The 20,231-nt window shown below is 42.3% G+C and overlaps 1 protein-coding gene across 3 annotated transcripts in view; it reads right to left on the reverse strand.

Moving 5' to 3' along the window:
- Positions 1-20,231, reverse strand: part of SLC37A3 (solute carrier family 37 member 3) — a 51,785-nt gene that overhangs the window by 15,761 nt on the left and 15,793 nt on the right. For 2 of the 3 annotated variants that reach the window (XM_077850143.1, XM_077850144.1), the window contains exons 4-8: positions 16,264-16,356; positions 12,330-12,413; positions 9,445-9,590; positions 3,196-3,292; positions 680-764 (exon numbers count right to left, since the gene is read on the reverse strand). In XM_077850143.1, the coding sequence (XP_077706269.1) occupies positions 680-764; positions 3,196-3,292; positions 9,445-9,590; positions 12,330-12,413; positions 16,264-16,356 (505 nt within the window). Of the gene's footprint in view, positions 1-679; positions 765-3,195; positions 3,293-9,444; positions 9,591-11,094; positions 11,226-12,329; positions 12,414-16,263; positions 16,357-20,231 lie in introns of all 3 variants that reach the window. The other variant, XM_077850145.1, reaches the window with a different exon arrangement.

Here is a 20,231-nt window from a genome sequence, read left to right on the forward strand (position 1 = left end):
AGATTTTACTCTTTTCTTTGAGAGAGCAAGAGAACAGGGGGAGAGAGAGAGAAGCAGACTCCTCACCAAGCAGAGAATTTGATGTGGGGCCCGATCCCAGAACCCCAAGATCATGACCTGAGCCAAAGGCAGACGTTTAACTGAGCCACCCAGGCGCCCCCAAAGCAATGCATTTTCAATGACATTACACTATCTCTCTTACATTTTAAAAAATGTTAATGATGTACTATTGAACTGATACATCTTTTTGATAACACTCAGAAGACAGAATTGTACATATATCTGCTTCTGTGGCTTTGCTTGTACATATTCTGTATGTAACCACAGATAAGTATCAAACTAAATTACTTTTATGAAGGGAAAGAAATCTGTTCAAACAAGTGAAATGAGAAAAATATCATGCTAATTTCCAGTCAGTGTCTCAATTGCAAAACTCATTTGCAAATGAAGAGTTTTTCCTGAATCTATAAAGGTGAAACACTGCCCTCAAACATTTGCAGCCATGTCTGGTTAGACAACCACAGGGTCTATGGGCCATAAGCAGCAGTACCACTCCTTCAACTCACTGAAAGGAGCTCACAGTTCTCCTAAGGAACAAGAGATTGGTTGTGCTGGCCTCAGGTTTCTCTTCGCCCATAACAGTAAGACGTGTTGAATAGAAAGGATAGCTTTTCCTCACCGATTTCTTCTGGTGACACCAGGAGCCCAAAGAAGATGATGATCCCACCAGCAAACTGCACAGCCGCTGTCACCAGAAAGGCATACTGGAGGAGAGAGGAGAGAGGAGCTTCTTACACGTCCGCGATATTGGTTAGAGCACATTGACTAGAAGCACATGTGGGGAAGGGAGGGGACTAAGAAGGAATGAGCATGAGTGCTTAGTCCATGCCAGGCTCAGAACTTGAGTTTCACTTGTCTTTTCCACGCATTTTCCCCACAAGGCTCAGAGAGGACGGGTCAAGTCTCAGGGACACTGAATGGTATACCACTACAGTTGTGAAATCACGACTGGCTCCCAAAGCCTCATTCTCTGCACCACAGATCCTCCCACAAGAGACAGTATCTGGGCAGCCCAGGTGGCTCAGCGGTTTAGCTCCGCCGTCAGTCCAGGGCATGATCCTGGAGACCTGGGATCAAGTCCCACGTCGGGCTCCCTGAATGGAGCCTGCTTCCCCCTCTGCCTGTGTCTCTGCCTCTCTCTCTCTCCCTCTGTCTCTCATGAATAAATAAATAAAATCTTTAAAAAGAGAGAGAGACAGTATCTATCTGCCCTCAAAAATATTCTATCCAGTGAAGAAGATTAAATAATACACCAAACAATAGTACAAGGCACCAAGCAGGCGAATAAAGGAGAAGACCCAGTCCTAATTAAGAAACACATATAGAAAAAAAAAAAAAAAGAAACACATATAGAAAGAAATAGCTAATGATGTCAGCAGAGCAATACCATGTCTTAAGGAAGAGCTGAAAAGGCAACTGGTGGTCAATCCCAGCATGACCTAAGCAAAGGGACAGGGTGGGAATGAGAGAGAAAGCCTCCTGCATGGTCAAAGTGGAGGGCCTCTGCTAAGGGGCAGCAGGAAATAAAACTGCTAGGAAAAATGAGAGATCAAGATGAAAGAACCTCAAAAGCCAGACAACATTAGCTGAATTATTTTTAGTAGAGAATGGAGCCTGATGTGGACAGGTGGTCTACATTTCTGGGAAAGACAGTGACAAAATGAGTGTTTCCAGAAATCAAATCAGCATGCGGGCTGAACCAAAATTTCCATCTGAGCCAATTGGCACAATTCAGATGAGAAGCCAGGAAGCCTAGAATAAAGGTGACCAAGAACAGAGAAAGGATTTCCTTCCCATTGAGCCTTACTCAACCAAAATTCTTCTGAGACCAAACACTTGGTAAACTATTTAAAGATTTATCTACGTTTTAAAAGAGCGACTTCCCTATTTAGGTTTTAGAATAACACTTTCATATGATCCAAGCAACAAAAAGTTGATGGGTAGTAAAAGCTCTCCCTCCTACTTGTCTCATCCTTTTTCTCGTCCTACTTCTTCTCTCATCCCATTTTACCAGCATATAACCATTGTTGTTATTTGATTTCTACTCCCCAAGAGACTGTTTTAGAAACATACAGGCCAATACAAATCTATACTCTGATTCTTACTCCCTACAGAAATGGCATCATTCAGTACACACTGTTCCACACCCTGGCTTTCTTCACCTAAAAACCATTGAGAACTTTCCCTATCAGGACCCTGAGAGCTTCCAAATTCCACTTCAAAGTTGTGCCACCTTCCTCACACATGTGTCATACTGTATCTCCCTTTTGGTTCACATTTGTTATCAATTTTTTGCTCTTACAAACAATGTTGAAATAACCACATAGATACATCACTTTGTACATGTGGAAGTATATTCATCTGTTGGGATTAAGTCCTGTGGGTGGAACAGCTGGGACAGAGCAGGTGTAATTTTGATAGTTTCAGAGTGACTCCAAGAGGGGTCAGTGCTTGTTTGTTCACATCCTTATAAACACAAAATGCTATCAAAATTTATAGATTCTTACCAATGTAAGTATACAGCACAGTTTCTTTCTTGTCTTTTTCTTTCTTTTTTACAGTGTAGTTTTATTTTTTTATTTTTTTATTTTTTTTACAGTGTAGTTTTAACTCACATTTGTCCACCAACTAACACCTAAGCTCCATAAGAGCAGAGATTTTTCTTTTTTGGCCAGTGCTCTATTCTCTACTGCCTAGGGGCACTTAGAGAACTGTGATACATATTTACTAAATGAATAGGTAAGTTACAAATGAAGTGGAATATACTTCATATATTTCAAAGCCATATCTATTCCTTTTTCATGAACTACAAATTCAAATCCCTTACCTTTCTTTCTATATATTGTTGGTCTTCTTATTAATTTGCGTGTACTCTTTATATATGAGGGAGATTAGCTCTTGATCTGTAACATGAGTTACAGATACTTTTTTCCCGATTGATTATACTGTCTTCAGACTTGGGCATTTTTCCCATGAATAACTTCTGTGTTTGAATTTATCAAACGTTTGTCCTTTTTTAACATAAGCCTTGTCCGACCAAACACAGCCCTACATAGTTTTAGATAGCCACAGTATTGCTTCCAAAGACAAAACATATTATATATACTCAAGAAAGAACTAGAAGGACATACCTACCTCATAACCGTATTGCAGAACAGAAGAAGCTAGGCATGCTCCCAAAATATTGCCCACTGAAGCACAGGCACTCCAGAGACCAAATACAACTCCTCGTCTAAGACAGAGAACAGTGAAAAACAAAAAACAACAGAATCAGAAGGAATTCAGGTGCAGTTCAAATACAAAATACAACTCCTCGTCTAAGACAGAGAACAGTGAAAAACAAAAAACAACAGAATCAGAAGGAATTCAGGTGCAGTTCAAATACAAAATACAAATACAAAACAGTGAAAGTTCACATTCCAAAGAATAAACATTCTATATTAAAAATTTTTTTAAAGTAAACTCAAATGACAAAATATCAGGTTACTTTAAGATATTAAACTAAACCTCAATTTCGGGCACATCACAAGACACTGTTAAGAGAATTTTAAAAGTAAGCCACAGACTAGGAAGAAATATTTGCATATTGCTTATCTAATAAAAGTCTCACATTTGGAATATAAAGAACTCTCAAAATTCAGTAATACATGGGGTGCCTGAGTGTCTCAGTCAGTTAAGCAACTGCCTTCAGCTCAGGTCATGCTCCCGGGGTCTGGGGATCAAGCCCCACGTTGGGCTCCCTGCTCAGCGGGGGGGCCTGCTTCTCCTTTTCCTTCCTGCTTCTGCTCTCTCTTGCTATCTCTGTCTCATTCTCTCAAACAAATGAATAAAATCTTAAAAAAAAAAAAAAAAGAGCCCTCAATAATACAAAAACAAGCATTCCAGGGGCCCCAGCTGGCTCAGTAGGTGGAGCATGCAACACTTGATCTCTAGGTTGTAAGTTCAAGCCTCATGTCGGGTGTAGAGATTCCTTTACAGAAATTTTTAAATCTTAAAAAAAAAAAAAAATCCGATATAATGTTAAAGAGTGTGAATCTACAACCATCTCAAAAGTTTTTGAAAAAGAGGCTTCATGCACACAAAAACATGATGCAAATAAGCACATAAAAAGATATTCAACAACAACAAAAAAAGATATTCAACATCATCAGACATTAGAGAAATGCAAATTAAAACTGATGATGTATCACTATCACTACATACCTATGAGGATAACTTGAAGTGAAAAAGACCACACATACGTGTTGTGTTGGCAAGAATACATAGCAGCTAGAACCCTTACATTCTGCTGATGGGAATGTAAAATGGTAAAACCACTTTGGAAGAGACCATTGGTTTCTTAAAAAGATAAATACACATCTACCATATGATCCAGCCATTCTACTTTGACATATTCATCCAAGGAAAATGAAAGCACTTGTTCATACAAAGATTTGTACAGAAACTGTTCACAGGAGCTTTATTTGTAATGACCAAAAACTGATGACAACCCAAATGTTCACCAACAGGTGAAAAGATAAATTGTGATACCATAGATTACTACTCAACTATAAAAAAGGACGAATTGCGGGATCCCTGGGTGGCACAGCGGTTTGGCGCCTGCCTTTGGCCCAGGGCGCGATCCTGGAGACCCAGGATCGAATCCCACATCGGGCTCCCGGTGCATGGAGCCTGCTTCTCCCTCTGCCTGTGTCTCTGCCTCTCTCTCTCTCTCTCTGTGTGACTATCATAAATAAATAAAAATAAAAATAAAAAAAAAAGGACGAATTGGGACAACTGGGTGGACGATTAGGTGTCTGCCTTCGGCTCAGGGTGTAATCCCAGGGTCTGGGATCGAGTCCTGCATCGGGCTACCTGGGAGGAGCCTGCTTCTCCCTCTGCCTGTGTTCCTGCCTCTCTCTCTCTGCATCTCTCATGAATAAATAAATAAAAAACATTTTAAATAAATAAAAAATAAAAAGGGATGAATACTAGATCTCAGAATAATCATACTGAATGAAAGCAGACAAGAAACAGTGTATACTGTATGATTCTATTTATGTAAGATTTTAGAAAATTCAAACTAATCTAAACTGACAGAAAACAGATGAACAGTTGCCTGGAAATGGCAATGGGAGGGAGGGGGAAGGGAGCAGGAGGGGTGGAGGAGAGGAATCACCAAAGGGCATGAGGAAACTTAGGGGTGATGGAGATGTCTACATTTTCTTAACTGTGATGGTGGTTTTCAGGGTGTATGCAGGCTGAAACTCATCAAATGATACATCTTAAATGCGCGCAGTTCATTACATACCTTAATAAAGCCATTAAAAAAAGAGAGAGGAAAAAAAGGATGAGTAAATAATCTAGTAGAAGGAAAACTAGCTATTACAATAGTCCTGGAGAAAAATGATTAGCTCTGAACATAGGCAATGGCAGTAGGGCTGGTGAAAGAAAGAGAAGCTAATTTTTTTTTTAAGATTTTAAGTAAAATCTTTACTTAAATCTTTACAAGCCCCAACATGGGGCTTGAACTCACAACCTTGAGATCAAGAGTCACACGCTTTTCTGACTGAGCCAGCCAGGCGCCCCTCTATTAATAACATACTGTGTTAGGTCTAGATTTTTTAGCTCCTTAAACATTTTTATAACCTCATGGAGACAGGAGTCTGAGAAACCAACAGGAAGACAACCCAGTAAAGTGAATAATAATTTGTTTAAAAGTCCTAGCTCTGCCACTTCCAGCTGTGCAATCTCAAGCCAGTCACAGCTCAGGCTCATTGGAACATGTTCTGCTCCTCAAAGCACTGAGCGCAGTGCTACATGCGAAAGGGCTTGGTGCTACACGAGAGTACATGTTAATGTTGTTAATGTTACCTAGTCTACACCTGCTTTTAAAAACTATGACCCTGGGTGCGCCTGGCCCGCTCAGTCAGTGAAGTGTGAGACTCCTGATCTTGGGGTTGTGAGTGTGAACCCTACACTAGGCATAGAGATGACTTACAAATAAAATCCTTTAAAAAAATAAAAATAAAAACTATGACCCTGATAAAGGGGCATGATTCATCCAAGATTAACAGGTTTCTAAGCAATGTCTTCAACCTATCCCTTAATTCCCTGGGGCCCCAATTTTGTCTACTTGGAAAACCATTTGGACTAGATAATCTGTGTTTTCCCCAGGGCTCAAATGCCTGCCCTCTTTCTCTAAAATACATAAAACCTAGCAAGAGGGTGCTGGGGAAAGAGTCAGAAGGTCAGGCTCTGAATAACACTGGCAGACCAAAAACATGATTTGATTTGATTTTTTTTCTTTTTTCAGTTTTATTTATTTATTTGTTTGTTTGAGAGAAAGAGAGAGCAGGGCACATGCAGGCAGAGCAGCAGAGGGAGCAGCAGAGATAGAGGAAGAAGCAGGCTCCCTGCTGGGCGTGGAGCCAAACACAGAGCTCAATCCCAGGACCCTGGGATCAAAGGCAGATGCTTAACCAACTAAGCCACCCAGGGGGGCCCAAAGACACGATTTTAGAAGAAACTAGTTGAGGGGCACCTGGTGGCTCAGTCGGCTGAGCAACTCTTGATTTTGGCTCAAATCCTGATCTTGACGTCCTGGTATTGAGCCCCATGTCTGGTTCCATGCTCAGCAGCGAGTCTGCTTGTCCCTCTCCCTCTCCTTCTGCTTCTCCCCACTCTCACGCTATCTCTCTGGCATATAAATTAGTAAAATCTGTTTAAAAAAAAAAAGTGCCAAAGTGATTATCCTTGAGTGATACGATTTCAAATGCTTTTACCTTTATTTCTCTTTGTTCATTTATATTATCTGGTTTGTCCACAAAAAAACAAGAAGCCTTTATATAATTTTCAAAATCACAAATGAAAAAAATTACTTTAAAAATCTTAATAAAGGAACAGACGCCTGGGTGGCTCAGCGGTTGAGCGTCTGCCTTTGGCTCAGGGCGTGATCCTGGAGTCCCAGGATCAAGTCCCACATCGGGCTCCTCACACATAAGCTCACACACAGGGAGCCTGCTTCTCCCTCTGCCTATGTCTCTGCCTCTCTCTCTCTGTCTCTCATGAATAAATAAATAAAATCTTAAAAAAAAGAAAACCTTGATAAATATAAACAGCACATGAGCAGATAGCATCACCTACTCCAAAAAAAACCTAAAGTATCACATGGGAACAAGCACCTCTTAAAATCAATTGTTAAACCAGTAACACTACAGTTAGAGTTCAATAGAAACCACAGCACACTGAAGTACAATCAGAGTATGCTCATTAAGTCGTACTTATTCTACCCATACGACATTTCATGGGTGAACTTTCATGATGTTACATATCATTAGCCAGCAGGCATCATGACTCCCAATGTGAAAACCGAGGAGGCTGGAAACCTGAGGGAAGCCAGGCAGAGCATGCACTGATCACTCAGTGGGTGGATAATGTCTGTTTCATACACTGGTCTATGGTAAAAGAGTAAACAGATAAAAAAGACCGAACCATAGATGAGATAAATGTGTATCTCACAATATATATTTACCCAGGACAAATTAAAGAAATCCAAATTAATAATACTCTTGAAATCAGAATGTCACCAAAAATGGCAAATAGCAAAGCCAAATCTTTGAGAATCTCGACTTATTTTCCATCCTATAAATGAAGTACGGCTCTTCTTCCTGGCAGCCCAGAAGATGCTGTAGCAGGTTCCACTCTCATGCCGTGGCCTGTATCACACATAAACTCACATATGATCTGACAACTACTTGAAGGTTTGGGGAAAAGATGTCCAATTTGAGCTTTCAAGCCCCAAAGTTTGGCATTCTTCATCTGTAACGTATTAGAGTCTTTGTTACGTGATCTTATTTATTCATGAGAACACACAGAGAGAGGCAGAGACATAGGCAGAGGGAGAAACAGACTCCCTGTGGGGAGCCTGATGCGGGACTCAATCCCAGGACCTCAGGATCATGACCTGAGCCAAAGGCAAATGCTTAACCACTAAGCCACCCAGGCATCCTTGTTATGTGATCTTAGGTAAGTCCCATAGATAATTTTTGACCTCAATTTCTTCATCTTTAATGTAAGAAGATAAAATTAGACCACTGAGTCTCAAACAAAGGGAAGGGAAGGCAAAACCCACAGGAAGACACATGACAGGATGCTACATGACTTATGTTCTGTTAAGGGAAGATTTTTGAGATGTACTGCCTTAGCCACACTCAAAATCTGACCATGACCAGCAGAGTATTAAGAATGTGCCTAGGGATCCCCAGGTGGCTCACCGGTTTAGCGCCTGCCTTCAGCCCAGGGCGTGATCTTGGGGTCCCGGGATCGAGTCCCACATCGAGCTCTCTGCATGGAGCCTGCTTCTCCCTCTGCCTGTATCTCTGCCCCCCCCCCCCCGCCCCCCTGTATCTCTCATGAAAAAATAAAAACTTAAAAAAAAAAAAAAAGGAATGTGCCTCACTGGGGCACCTGGGTGGCCCAGTCAGTTAAGCTTGACTCTTGATTTCATCTCAGGTCATGATCTCAAGGTGGTGAGATTGAGCCCCACATCAGGCTCCATGTTGGATGTGGAGCCTGCTTAAGATTCTCTCTCTCTGGGTGGCTCAGCGGTTTAGAGCCTGCTTCTCCCTCTGCCTGTGTCTCTGCCTCTCTCTCTCTCTCTCTCTGTGTCTCTCATGAATAAATAAAAATCTTAAAAAAAAAAAAAAAAAAAGATTCTCTCTCTCCTCCCCCAGCTCACATGCACTCTCACTCTAAAAAAAAAAAAAGTAAATAAAAATAAATAAGAACATGCATCACCGGCCTACACCCTTCAAGTCCACACCTTTTCCAATACTCTCCAAAGTGAAGCTTTTTCTCAACTTTCTAAAATAGAAGAGGTGGGTAGTGTTGAAAAAGATGGAGTTAACTGATGACAAGTCTGAATCATCTGATATTAAAACCATTTCAAAGGGGGAAGCCCGAGTGGCTCAGAGGTTTAGTGCTGCCTTCAGCCCAGGGCGTGATCCTAGAGACCTGGGATCGAGTCCCACGTCAGGCTCCCTGCATGGAGCCTGCTTCTCTCTCTGCCTGTGTCTCTGCCTCTCTGTGTGTGTGTGTGTCTCTCATCAATAAATAAAATCTTTAAAAAAACCAAAACACTTAAAGGGACACCTGGGTGGCTCAGCAGTTGAGGCCTTTGCCTCCTGAATTCCAGGATCGAGTCCCACATCGGGCTCCCTGCATGGAGCCTGCTTCTCCTCCCTCTGCCTATTTCTCTGCCTCTCTCTGTGTCTCTCTTAAAAAAATAAATAAAATCTTTTTTTTAATAAATAAATAAATAAATAAATAAATAAATAAATAAATAAATAAATAAATAATAAAACCACTTAAAAAGAGAAATCAAAGAGGAAGAGAGTGGCATACCCAGCTTTTCCAAACCAGTTGCCCATAACAGCAACCACACAGGGCCAACCAGTAGACTGGAGCAGGCCATTTACAATCCACAGGCAGCAGTAGAGTCCCTTGTTGTAGAAATGCAGCCATTCTGTGACAGTGCCAAAGACAAACACCTAGGATACGAAGGGAAGAAAAAGGAACATGTGACATCCACAGACACTTTTAGGACACTAAAATGCCAACCACAATGACGTCTGTGCATGAAGAAACATGCCCAAAGGTGTAGGGCCAAAGAGACATGTGCCGACTTTTCAGATGCTCCTACTCTGAGCATAAGGTGAATAAGACAAGACCCAAGTGCCACCACTGAGCAGGGATGTCAATCAACACAAAGTTCATTAATGATTACACCCATTTGACTTGTATTTTTAGCTCTAAGAAGTTAAATGCTCATTGTTCAACTTCATTAGACAACTCTTGCTGTTATCTCGTCCTCAGACCTGTGTGTGTGTAGAGGACTACTATGGGGGCTGATTGAAGTCGTGTATGTAAATTCAGTCAGGGCAGTGCCCCACACACTGTGGGGACCAGGAAGCGCCAGCTATGATCATTCCTGCAGCTGCCGAGACAACCGGTGTAACCTGTGATCTGCTCAAGAATTCAGAAGCATTCATCAAGTCACCACTGTGGGGGGGTGGCATTTTGCTCAAGTGGACATTTTATCGGTAGTCGAAGTTACTTTTGGAATATTTTGCATGGGTTAGAAATAGTATGTACCAGGGATCCCTGGGTGGCTCAACAGTTTAGCACCTGCCTTTGGCCCAGGGCACAATCCTGGGGTCCCGGGATTGAGTCCCATGTCGGGCTCCCTGCATGGAGCCTCCTTCTCCCTCTGCCTGTGTCTCTGCCTCTCTCTCTCTCTCTCTCATAAATAAATAAATAAAATATTTTTTAAAAATATAGTATGTACCATACTGTATGATTCCATTCTGGAATCAGCACAACTATTAGGAGGACAGAAAAATGGTCAGTGATTGATAGAGGCTGGGGGAGGGGGGAGGAGGAGCAGTGGTTACAGAACTATACTCCTTTGTCAAAACTCAGAACTACACACCAAGAAGGGTGAGTTTATGCACATACTTCAATTTTTCAAAAAATGTGAAAAAAAAAAAGCAAAGCAAAAACGTATAGAGGTTTTAAAACAATATGTATAGGGGCGCCTGAGTGGCTCAGTCAGTTAAGCATCTGCCTTCGGCTCAGATCATGATCCCAGGGTCCTGGGATGGGCTCCCTGCTCAGTGGGAAACCTGCTTCTCCTTCTCCCTCAGCCTGCCACTCCCCCTGCTTGTGCTGAATCTATCAAATGAATAAAATCTTAAAAACAAATAAACAAACAAAAAAAGATTAAAGCAATGCGTATATATGTGTAGGTAAGAGGGCTGTAAATGTAAGTAAAGTGCTTCAATCTCTCAAATGGCAGATACTGGAAAACAATAATAAAACTGGGACTAGCTGAATGCCATGCTTTCATTCAACCAACAAAAACTCCTCACTAGGACCTAGGAAACAAAAAAAGATGCATCAAATGTGGATCTGGCCCTCTCTAGTATTTAATTATCCAGGGCATTTTTTCCACATGCCTCACACACAGAAACCCACATAACCTTCCCTACCAACCTGGGGGGAGGCATTCAAACAAGGAGGATGAAGCACACAGCAATCATCCCAGGAAATGGCAAGTGAGGAACTGACACGCAGGGAGTCCAGGTCTAAGAAACCTGTGACCTCCACCACCATGCCACTGACTCCTAGGGAAAACAAGAGTGATACAGAAATCAGTGGACTAAGTAGTCAACGATGTCAGTGCCTTCAAAGACATACAGGCGGGGGAGCACAGAAGAGGAAATGATTACTTTCAGGAATGAATGAGGTCAGTAAAGGAAGACATCGTGAAAGAAGTGCCATTTGACCAATAACTTGCTGGCGACATTGAGCTAGACTATGGAGAGCTGAAAAGAGAGCCATTCAAGGCAGGAAAGGCAAAAACAAACAGAGTGAGGCAGAAAGGCACAGGGTATGTTGGGACCATGGAAAACAGTTTGGCCAGAGCCAACTGGTAAAGCATAGAGACAGACGGGACTGTCAAGGCAGGACACAACCCAGTTCTCAAGAGCACCGAATGCCATGCTATTTATGCTTGGCTTCTGTGTTCAATTCAGGCAGCATGTATACTATTTATGCATGGCTCTGGTGGTGACTGAATCACAAAAGGGACATGATCCAAATCTCACTTTAAAAAGATTCCCCTATGGGGATCCCTGGGTGGCGCAGTGGTTTGGCGCCTGCCTTTGGCCCAGGGCGCGATCCTGGAGACCCGGGATCGAATCCCACGTCAGGCTCCCGGTGCATGGAGCCTGCTTCTCCCTCTGCCTGTGTCTCTGCCTCTCTCTCTCTCTCTCTGAGTGTGACTATCGTAAATAAATAAATTAAAAAAAAAAAAAAAAAAAAGATTCCCCTATGGGCAGCCTGGGTGGCTCAACGGTTTAGCACCACCTTCGGCCCAGGGCGTGATCCTAGAAACCCGGGATCAAGTCCCACGTTGGGCTCCCTGCATGGAGCCTGCTTCTCCCTCTGCTTGTGTCTCTGTGTCTCTCTCTCTCTGTGTCTCTCATGAATAAGTCAATAAAATCTTTTATAAATTTTTTAAAAATTAAATAAATAAATAAATATAAAAAGATTCCCCTAACTGAAAAGGCACACGAGGTATTAAAAAATTGAATATTGATTTTACTTTTCTATTCTACATATAGAAATGGGCGGGAGGAGTACTTGGATTCTAAAATACCCAACCAAGATGATGATGATGATGATGATGATGATGATGATGATAAAAATAATACCTTTCAACTTACCACTAGTGCAGAAGAGCACATGCCAAAAGATAGAACCCATCGTAAATTAAGCCGATCTCCAACAATTCCACTGATGAAAAGGCCCTAAAAATAAAGCATTTTATTTCACAGCTCTGAATAACACAGCCTGAAAAAGGGAAGATGCGTTGCAAACCAAGTGAGGGAAATAAAACACTGACATGACTCAAAATTAAACTTCATTCTTATGCCCAGACTAGCTGTCTCAGTTTCAAAAATGTTTCATAAAATGACAGTGCACTTCTGCACATTATACTGTAAACAAACTCACGCACCAAAATACTGTAATCTAGGCTAAACTTTGAGTCTACCAAAAGCAAATCCCCCTCACTGTCTAAAAGGAGCCTGGAAAAGCAAAAATCAAAACAAATAAAACAAAACCAAGAATATTAATTAATAAAACAAGCCCACAATTATATTTCATTTTCTAGAACAGATTAACTTAAAAATCAGTTATCTGGGACACCTGGGTAGCTCAGTGGTTGGGCATCTGCCTTTGGGTCAGGGTGTGATCCCAAGATCCGGAATCAAGTCCTACATCGGGCTCCCTGCATGGACCCTGCTTCTCCCTCTGCCTGTGACTCTGCCTCTATCTCTCTCTCCCTCTGTGTCTCTCATGAATAAATAAATAAAATCTTAAAAAAAAAAAAAAAAAGATCAGTTATCTGCACTCCCAGGGGGGCTGCCCTTAGTTAGCCATTTGCATCCTGAGTCAAGATGTGTTACAACATGTCCTGTACCACAGAAGTTTCTGGGGCACAGGCACTGCCTATTTAATCTGACCCTTGGGTTTCATGACCTCACAAGGCAGGGAGAGTAAGGACACAAAGACAGTAATTAGTTGAAGAACGGTACAAATGTTCTGCCTTCTGCTCTCCTCTCAGTGGCAGGAAATAAAAACCTGAGTCATGGCAGCAAGGCACACTAAAGAGCCCATGGCAATACACCAGGTTTCTTCCATAAGTATGTAAAATGAACAAATGTCTTCACGGAAAACCTAAATCCAGATACAAGTGTTTCTGGTAAACTGTCGATCTCTACATTAGAGAAAATTTAGATTGATAGGTCTCATTATGGTCAACCTGTCACTACCTCAAAAGAAGCACCTATAAGCTTTCAATTCTTCATTCTACAGCTGCCACTCACGTGCCTTATGCTATATAGAGTAAAGGAGGTGAAGAAAATCTCAGTGTTTCAGATTAGAGAATCAATTCATCCTGTGGTGTTCCAAATGCCTGCGTGATGCCTAGAAAGCTCCAAAAGGACATGTGGCTCAATACAAAGAAATATGATCACTGATGTTCCATGGCACTTTTTATCTCCTAAACCTACTTAATCCTGGGGATAAGTATTATCACAACTCTATAGAAAAGTAAGGTTAAATTTCATTTCAAAACCAAGTTTCCTACAGCTAGTTGACAGTGGTAGAGCTGGTCTTTGCTCTAGACTATACATGGCTTCTTAAAACATTCCACAAAAGGCTCGCAGCGAGGCACCACTGCCAGTGCTCCAGCCAAAGTCGAATGACCATACACTGGGATGTCATACAGAAAATGCCCAGGGTACAGGTGCCTGGGTGGCTAAGTGGTTAAGTATCTGCCTTCAGCTCAGGGCGTGATCCTGGAGTCCTGGGATCAAGTCCCGCATCAGACTCCCTGCAGGGAGCCTGCTTCTCCCTCTGCCTATGTCTCTGCCTCTCTCTCTCTCTCTCTCTCTCTCTCTCTCTCTCTCGGTGTCTCTCATGAGTATATAAAATCTTAAAAAAACAAAAACAAAAACACAACGCCCAGGGTGAGGAGCATGGCTACATGACCTAAGGTCTGCTCCAATTGTTTCTACAAGCTTCCTCTTTGAAGAAAAGATATTCCAAATACTGTCCAAATAAACATTCAGAGAACACTTTGGAACTTCCACCAGGTATTTCCCATCACCTGGATATCACTAATTAAAAGGTTTCTTTACAAAGCACCTGGGTGGTTCAGTCCCTTAAGTGTCTGTCTCTTGATTTCAGCTCAGGTCGTGGTCTCAGTGCTGGAAGATCTCATGTCCCAGGGAGTCTGCATTCTCTCCCTCTCCCTCTGCCCTTCCTCCTGCTTGCTTGTGTGCATGCTCTCTCTCTCTCTAATAAATAAACCTTTTTAAAAAAAGCTTTTTAATAACTGTAGACATCTTCACGAGAGGAAATCAAACAGTGGGAAGAAAGGGAGGACCATTCACAGTGCAGGGGTCCAGTGGCAGCCACCACTTCCCACAGCCTTAACTCAGCAGCCACTGAACTTGCTCCCTACCACCAGACAGAGATCCCAGCTGCCCTATCCAAGGTGACTACCTCGGACAGACAATGAGCACCTCTTTTCCCCCCATGCTGGCATGGTTCCTGGGACACCACTATTCCATAGTTGTCCCCCTCCACTGCTTGCCTATTTCTCATGTCCCCTGCCTCTAAGTACAGGAAGCCCCACGGCTCAGCTGTCACACCTGTCATACTATCCCCACCTGCTCCCTTGATGATCAGTCTTGTAACTCTGAAAAGTATTTCTATGCCAAGGACTCTGAAATTTGTACCACCGGCCTGAACCTCTACCTTGAACTCCAGACTCCATACATAACTAAGTGTCTGTTCTTCATCCTTTAGGCAAGAATAGGTATCTCACCTGTAACATGTCCAAAAGCCATTTTCCCCAAAGCCTACCCTTCCCAATTTTAATATATGTGCTCCTGAAGCAAACACAAGCCTACCCTTCCCGTTGTCTTCCACTCTGTTATGATACTAACACTCTAGAGTTGTCCTCAAGGCCTCTCTTTCTCTTATACTCCACATTCAACAGGAAAAATAATGATTGGTTCTACCTTCAAAACACAAAACCGGGCAGCCCTGGTGGCGCAGCAGTTTAGCGCTGCCTGCAGCCTGGGGTGTGATCCTGGAGACCCGGGATCTAGTCCCACGTCGGGTTCCCTGCATGGAGCCTGCTTCTCTCTCTGCCTCTCTCTCTCTCTCTCTCTCTCTCTCTCTGTGTGTGTGTGTCTCAATAAATAAATAAAATATTTTAAAATTAAAAAAATTAAAAAAAATAAAACACAAAACCTACTTCTTCACATTTCTGTTACTCCTGGATCTAAACCACCATCATCCTTCACCTCAAAATTGGAACAGCCTAATCTATGTCCCTGTTTCTGCCTCTACCCTTTGGTCTAGTCTCCTGGGACAGCAAGTGGGCCTGTCCAAACACAGGGCAGATCCTGGCACTCCTCTGTGCAAAACCTTTCAGGGCTCCCATCTCACTCCCATCTCACTGTTGGGGCCAAAGCCCCAACAAAAGGACCAAAAACCCTAAAGGTCTGAGCCCCACACCTTTTCTAGCCTCATTTCCCATCACTCTGTACTAGTCACCCTGACCTCACTTACCTACTTCAGGTCTTTGCTCAAATATCGCCTCCTACTTGAGGTCTTTCCCAGCCATCCCAGTCCTAAATTACGACTACCACTCAGCAGTCTTTAGACCCCCTTTCCTGCTTTTTTTTCTCCCCAGCATCTGTACTGTTCAACTGACCCCCTTCAACTGTACTGTTTGCTTCTGTATAAAATTGTATTACTGTCTGTCTTCCTTAGATCCCACTTCAAGAAGATAAGTTTTATAAAGCTACGGATTTTTCCTGTGTTGATGAACTCTCACAGACTAGAAAAGTACCTGGCACATGCTAGGTGTTCAGTAAACATCTGTCAAATAGATAAGTGGGTGGATGGATGGATGGATGGACGGATGGATAGATGGAAATGACACAGAATATAAACTTCAGCAATGTTGAACTCTCCTCTGTCAACAAATTCTAAAATCTCTTATGAACTTCACAAGGTTTGGAGTCATTTCCATTTATATCTTTCCTCAACCTAAAACCCCCAAATTCTGAAACTTACCACAGCATAAGAGAAGAGGAAAATAGTATCCAGTGTCCCAAGGAAAAGTGTGGCTTCCTCTGCGCTGGGAAACAAATGGTTGCTGCTCCAGATCTACAGCAACACAGTAAGAATCACGTTAGTCCCCGCTGCTACCTGTCAGTCCTTCCCATTTCTCAAAGCCCCTTTACCTAGAGCCTCTCTGCCCACCCTCACAGAATCCAGGGGAGGTTGGACAGAGGAAATTGGCACTCTAGATAAGGAAACACACGTGCAAAAAGGTCTGCAAGCTCAAAGCTATTTGCACAATGCTAAAATGTTGTTTTTTCCCTTTAACTTTTCCATTGATGGGACAAAAGCAGTAGTGGGTAAAACTATGACTCAGCAGGAGTCAAAGCAGTTACACAAAATCATACTATTAATCACTGTATTTAAAAATAATAAGCACTGTATTTATTGCCATGCTCACAGTTTAAAAAAAAAAAAGCCAATTTCACTTAAAGAACATCCTTGATACATGCTAGATGCTGAATAAATCTTTGTTGAGTAGTGAGGCACCTGGGTGGCTCAGTTCAGCTCAGGTCATGATCTCAGGGTCATGAGATTGAGCCCCATGCTCCATGCTCAGTGAGGAGTCTGCTTATCCCTCTCCCTCTAACCCACTACCAGCCCCGACTCACAAACCCTCTCTCTCTCAAATTAAATAAAAATATTTTTAAAATATTTTTTTCTCAAGCAGTAAAATGTTTGGTTTTTTAAAAGCTTTTATTTATTTATTCATGAGAGACACAGAGAGAGAGGCAGAGACATAGGCAGAAGGAGAAGCAGGCTCCCTGTGATGAGCCCAATGCGGGACGCGATCCCAGGATCCCGGGATCACAACCTAAACCAAAGGCAGACACTCAAAACACTGAGCCACCCAGGTGCCCCAAGCAGTAAAAAAAAATATTAATTTGATTAAATCTGGCCCCTGAGCACACTGATGTGCATCCGCACGCAGCATACCAAAGAGCCACAGCTGTCTTGAGGGAAAGCACTAGTGAAGCTGTGTGAGGTGCAAGCGAGGATGCTGTTTTTTACTTGAAAGAATGACTGACAGACAAGCTATAGTTATTCAGTTTGGGGTACCTGGCACACATTTCCTCAAAAAAGAATGAAATAAGCCTGTCACTTCAAAATCCATTCAAAGTAAAGACAGACAAATGGATCTTAATATAAGGGTATAAAAAGTTAATTGATACAGTTTCAGATTCCACACGCAACTAACCTTTAAAAAATTGCCATTTGTCAAATTCTGGTGTAGTATCAAAGACGAATGCCCACAATTAACTGGAAAGGCTATTAAAATACTTCTCCCCTTCCTACTATGTATCTGTCAAAGGTCAAATTCTCTTTATACAGTTCAAAGGATCATGTTGCAAGAGATTGACTTCAGAAGCAGACATGAAAATCTGCTATCATCTATTAAGCCAGACTTGAGATTTGCAAAAATGTAAATTAATGCCATTCTCCTCATGAAGTGATTTTTTTTTGTCTAGAAATATCACTTTTCATAAAATGCTATTTATGTTAACACATTATTGGTAAAAAAAAAAAAAAAAAGAAAGAAAAAAGAAAAAAAACACATTATTGTTTACTTAATTTATTTACAAAGCCAATGAATTTTTTAAAGATTTTATTATTTATTTGAGAGACAGCATAGGGGGAGGGGCAGAAGAAGATGGAGAGAGAAAATCTCAAGCAGACTCCCCACTGGGTGGGGTGGCAGATATGGGGCTCCATCCCACAACCCTAAGATCATGACCTGAGCTGAAATCAAGAGTCGGACACTTGGGCAACTGGGTGCTCAGTGGTTGAGCGTCTGCCTTTGGCTCAGGTCGTGATCCCGGTGTCCTGGAATTGAGTCGCACACAGGGAGCCTCCTTCTCCCTCCGCCTGTGTCTCTGCCTCTCTCTGTGTCTCTTCTGAATAAATAAATAAAATCTTTTTTTTTAAATTATTAAAAAAAAAAAAAAAGAATCAGACACTTAATCGACTGAGCCACCCAGGCACACCTCCCCTTTTCACTGTTGAAAACTGATGTATTTTTTTCAGTTTCTCAGTTTTAATTTCTAAAACAGTAAGTATCTAAAAATATAAACCCACATAACCAAAAGCTCTTTGGGCTCCTCAGAGCAAAAATTTAGAGAATTACTGGAATAAATGATTTCTGAGATGAGTTGTTACAGAAAAGAAATTCTGACTTTAGAATGTTAAGAAAAAAAAAAATGTTAAGAAGAAAATCACAGTCAGCAATTAAAAAAAAAAAAACTTTAACAGAAAGTAAAATCCCCAAATCATAAAAGAATATATATTAGTGTGATTCTAAAGGATTGGGACTCATTTCTGTGTGGCTTACAGCACTAGTCTTGCTCCTTTAACATCTCAGATACTGCTGTCATGATAAGACCCTGTATACAGACCTAAGATTGATCAGTATTTCAGTGCACCAAGTAGGACCCTAAAGTTCTCCACTTAGACTTACTTCGCCACATTTTCCCTCAGACCACAATCTTTGGCCCTGAGGCTCATCAGGCTCCAGAACTAAGCCCTGTCGGGCACACAGCAATGTGAGCTAGAGACAGTGGCCCTAAGCAGCTCCTCAGAAGCTTCTAGAGTTTTTCTGTACTCTCTCAAGAAGCCACCAAAACTCCCTGCAGGTGTGGCCTTCATAAGAACTGACAGATTTTAAAACAGCTTTCTTCTGCTTCACTGCCAGAATTCAGCTGAAATATACTTTTGATGGCTTGCTTAACAAGTAGAAAACAAAACCCAAAAACTTAAAAAACAAAGTAGGACTAACAGAAAGATACAAAAAATAGGATGACAGAAAAAGCCTAGAAAAGAAAATCTACTTCAATAATAGAAGTCAGATCAAGATGAGAACACTAGTCAGTGAGAAATGGTCTGTGTATACAGAGTGAAGGATCCAGTGTTTGACAAGTCACTGACAAGATGACTTAACACACTGAAACCCCACACCCTGCAGTGGTTTAAGCTGGCCTGCTTGTATGTGCAATGATGGTGAGAACCCAGAGGTTTGTACGTGTGTGGGGTTTTCTCGTGTCGGGGGGCGGGTGGAAGGCAGGGCTGCAGTAACCCACTAGAACAGCTGCACAATGAGGCACTTCCTGGAAGCATGAAATTGCGTGCACAGACCATCAGTGACCCTGTGGGTTTCCTGAGCGAGAATGTTTATCACAGAGTGAGGGCGAGGCATGGGGTGGAGACCTTGGGGGAGAGCTTCCTGAAGTGGTGAGCAGAGGATGAGCTAATGCTGACCTATGGTCCAGGGCTCTGTTCTCTGCCTACAGTGAATGGAGTGGTATCGGTTTCCGTGAGGTCCCGTTGGGGGAAGACAGGCTGTGGATGAGCTTGAAGCAGAATGTTGAGGACACCCTCAATCCCATTTCCCTCTCCTGGACAGGGTAGGCTCCCTACACTATCCTCACGGAAGGATCACACTGTCTGGTAAAGAAAAGACTTTTTAGTTTAGTGAACAAAGTTTTGTTTACAGTTTTCAATCAAGTTGCCTGACCTGTCAAACATAACTGTTACTTCCTTATTATCTCTAAACAGAGATTTTTTTTCTTTTTTTTTTCTTTTTTTTTTTTTTTTATTTATTTATGATAGTCACATAGAGAGAGAGAGAGAGAGAGGCAGAGACATAGGCAGAGGGAGAAGCAGGCTCCATGCACCGGGAGCCTGACGTGGGATTCGATCCGGGGTCTCCAGGATCGCGCCCTGGGCCAAAGGCAGGCGCCAAACCGCTGCGCCACCCAGGGATCCCTAAACAGAGATTTCATGATATGTTCACTGACTGCTTTCAATGTTTGTGCGTATCACCAGGATTCATTATAAACTCTCAAGGTGGGATCCCTGGGTGGCGCAGCGGTTTGGCGCCTGCCTTTGGCCCAGGGCGCGATCCTGGAGACCCGGGATCGAATCCC

The sequence above is a fragment of the Canis aureus genome, chromosome 15, assembly GCF_053574225.1.
Source record: "Canis aureus isolate CA01 chromosome 15, VMU_Caureus_v.1.0, whole genome shotgun sequence".
NCBI lineage: Eukaryota > Metazoa > Chordata > Mammalia > Carnivora > Canidae > Canis > Canis aureus.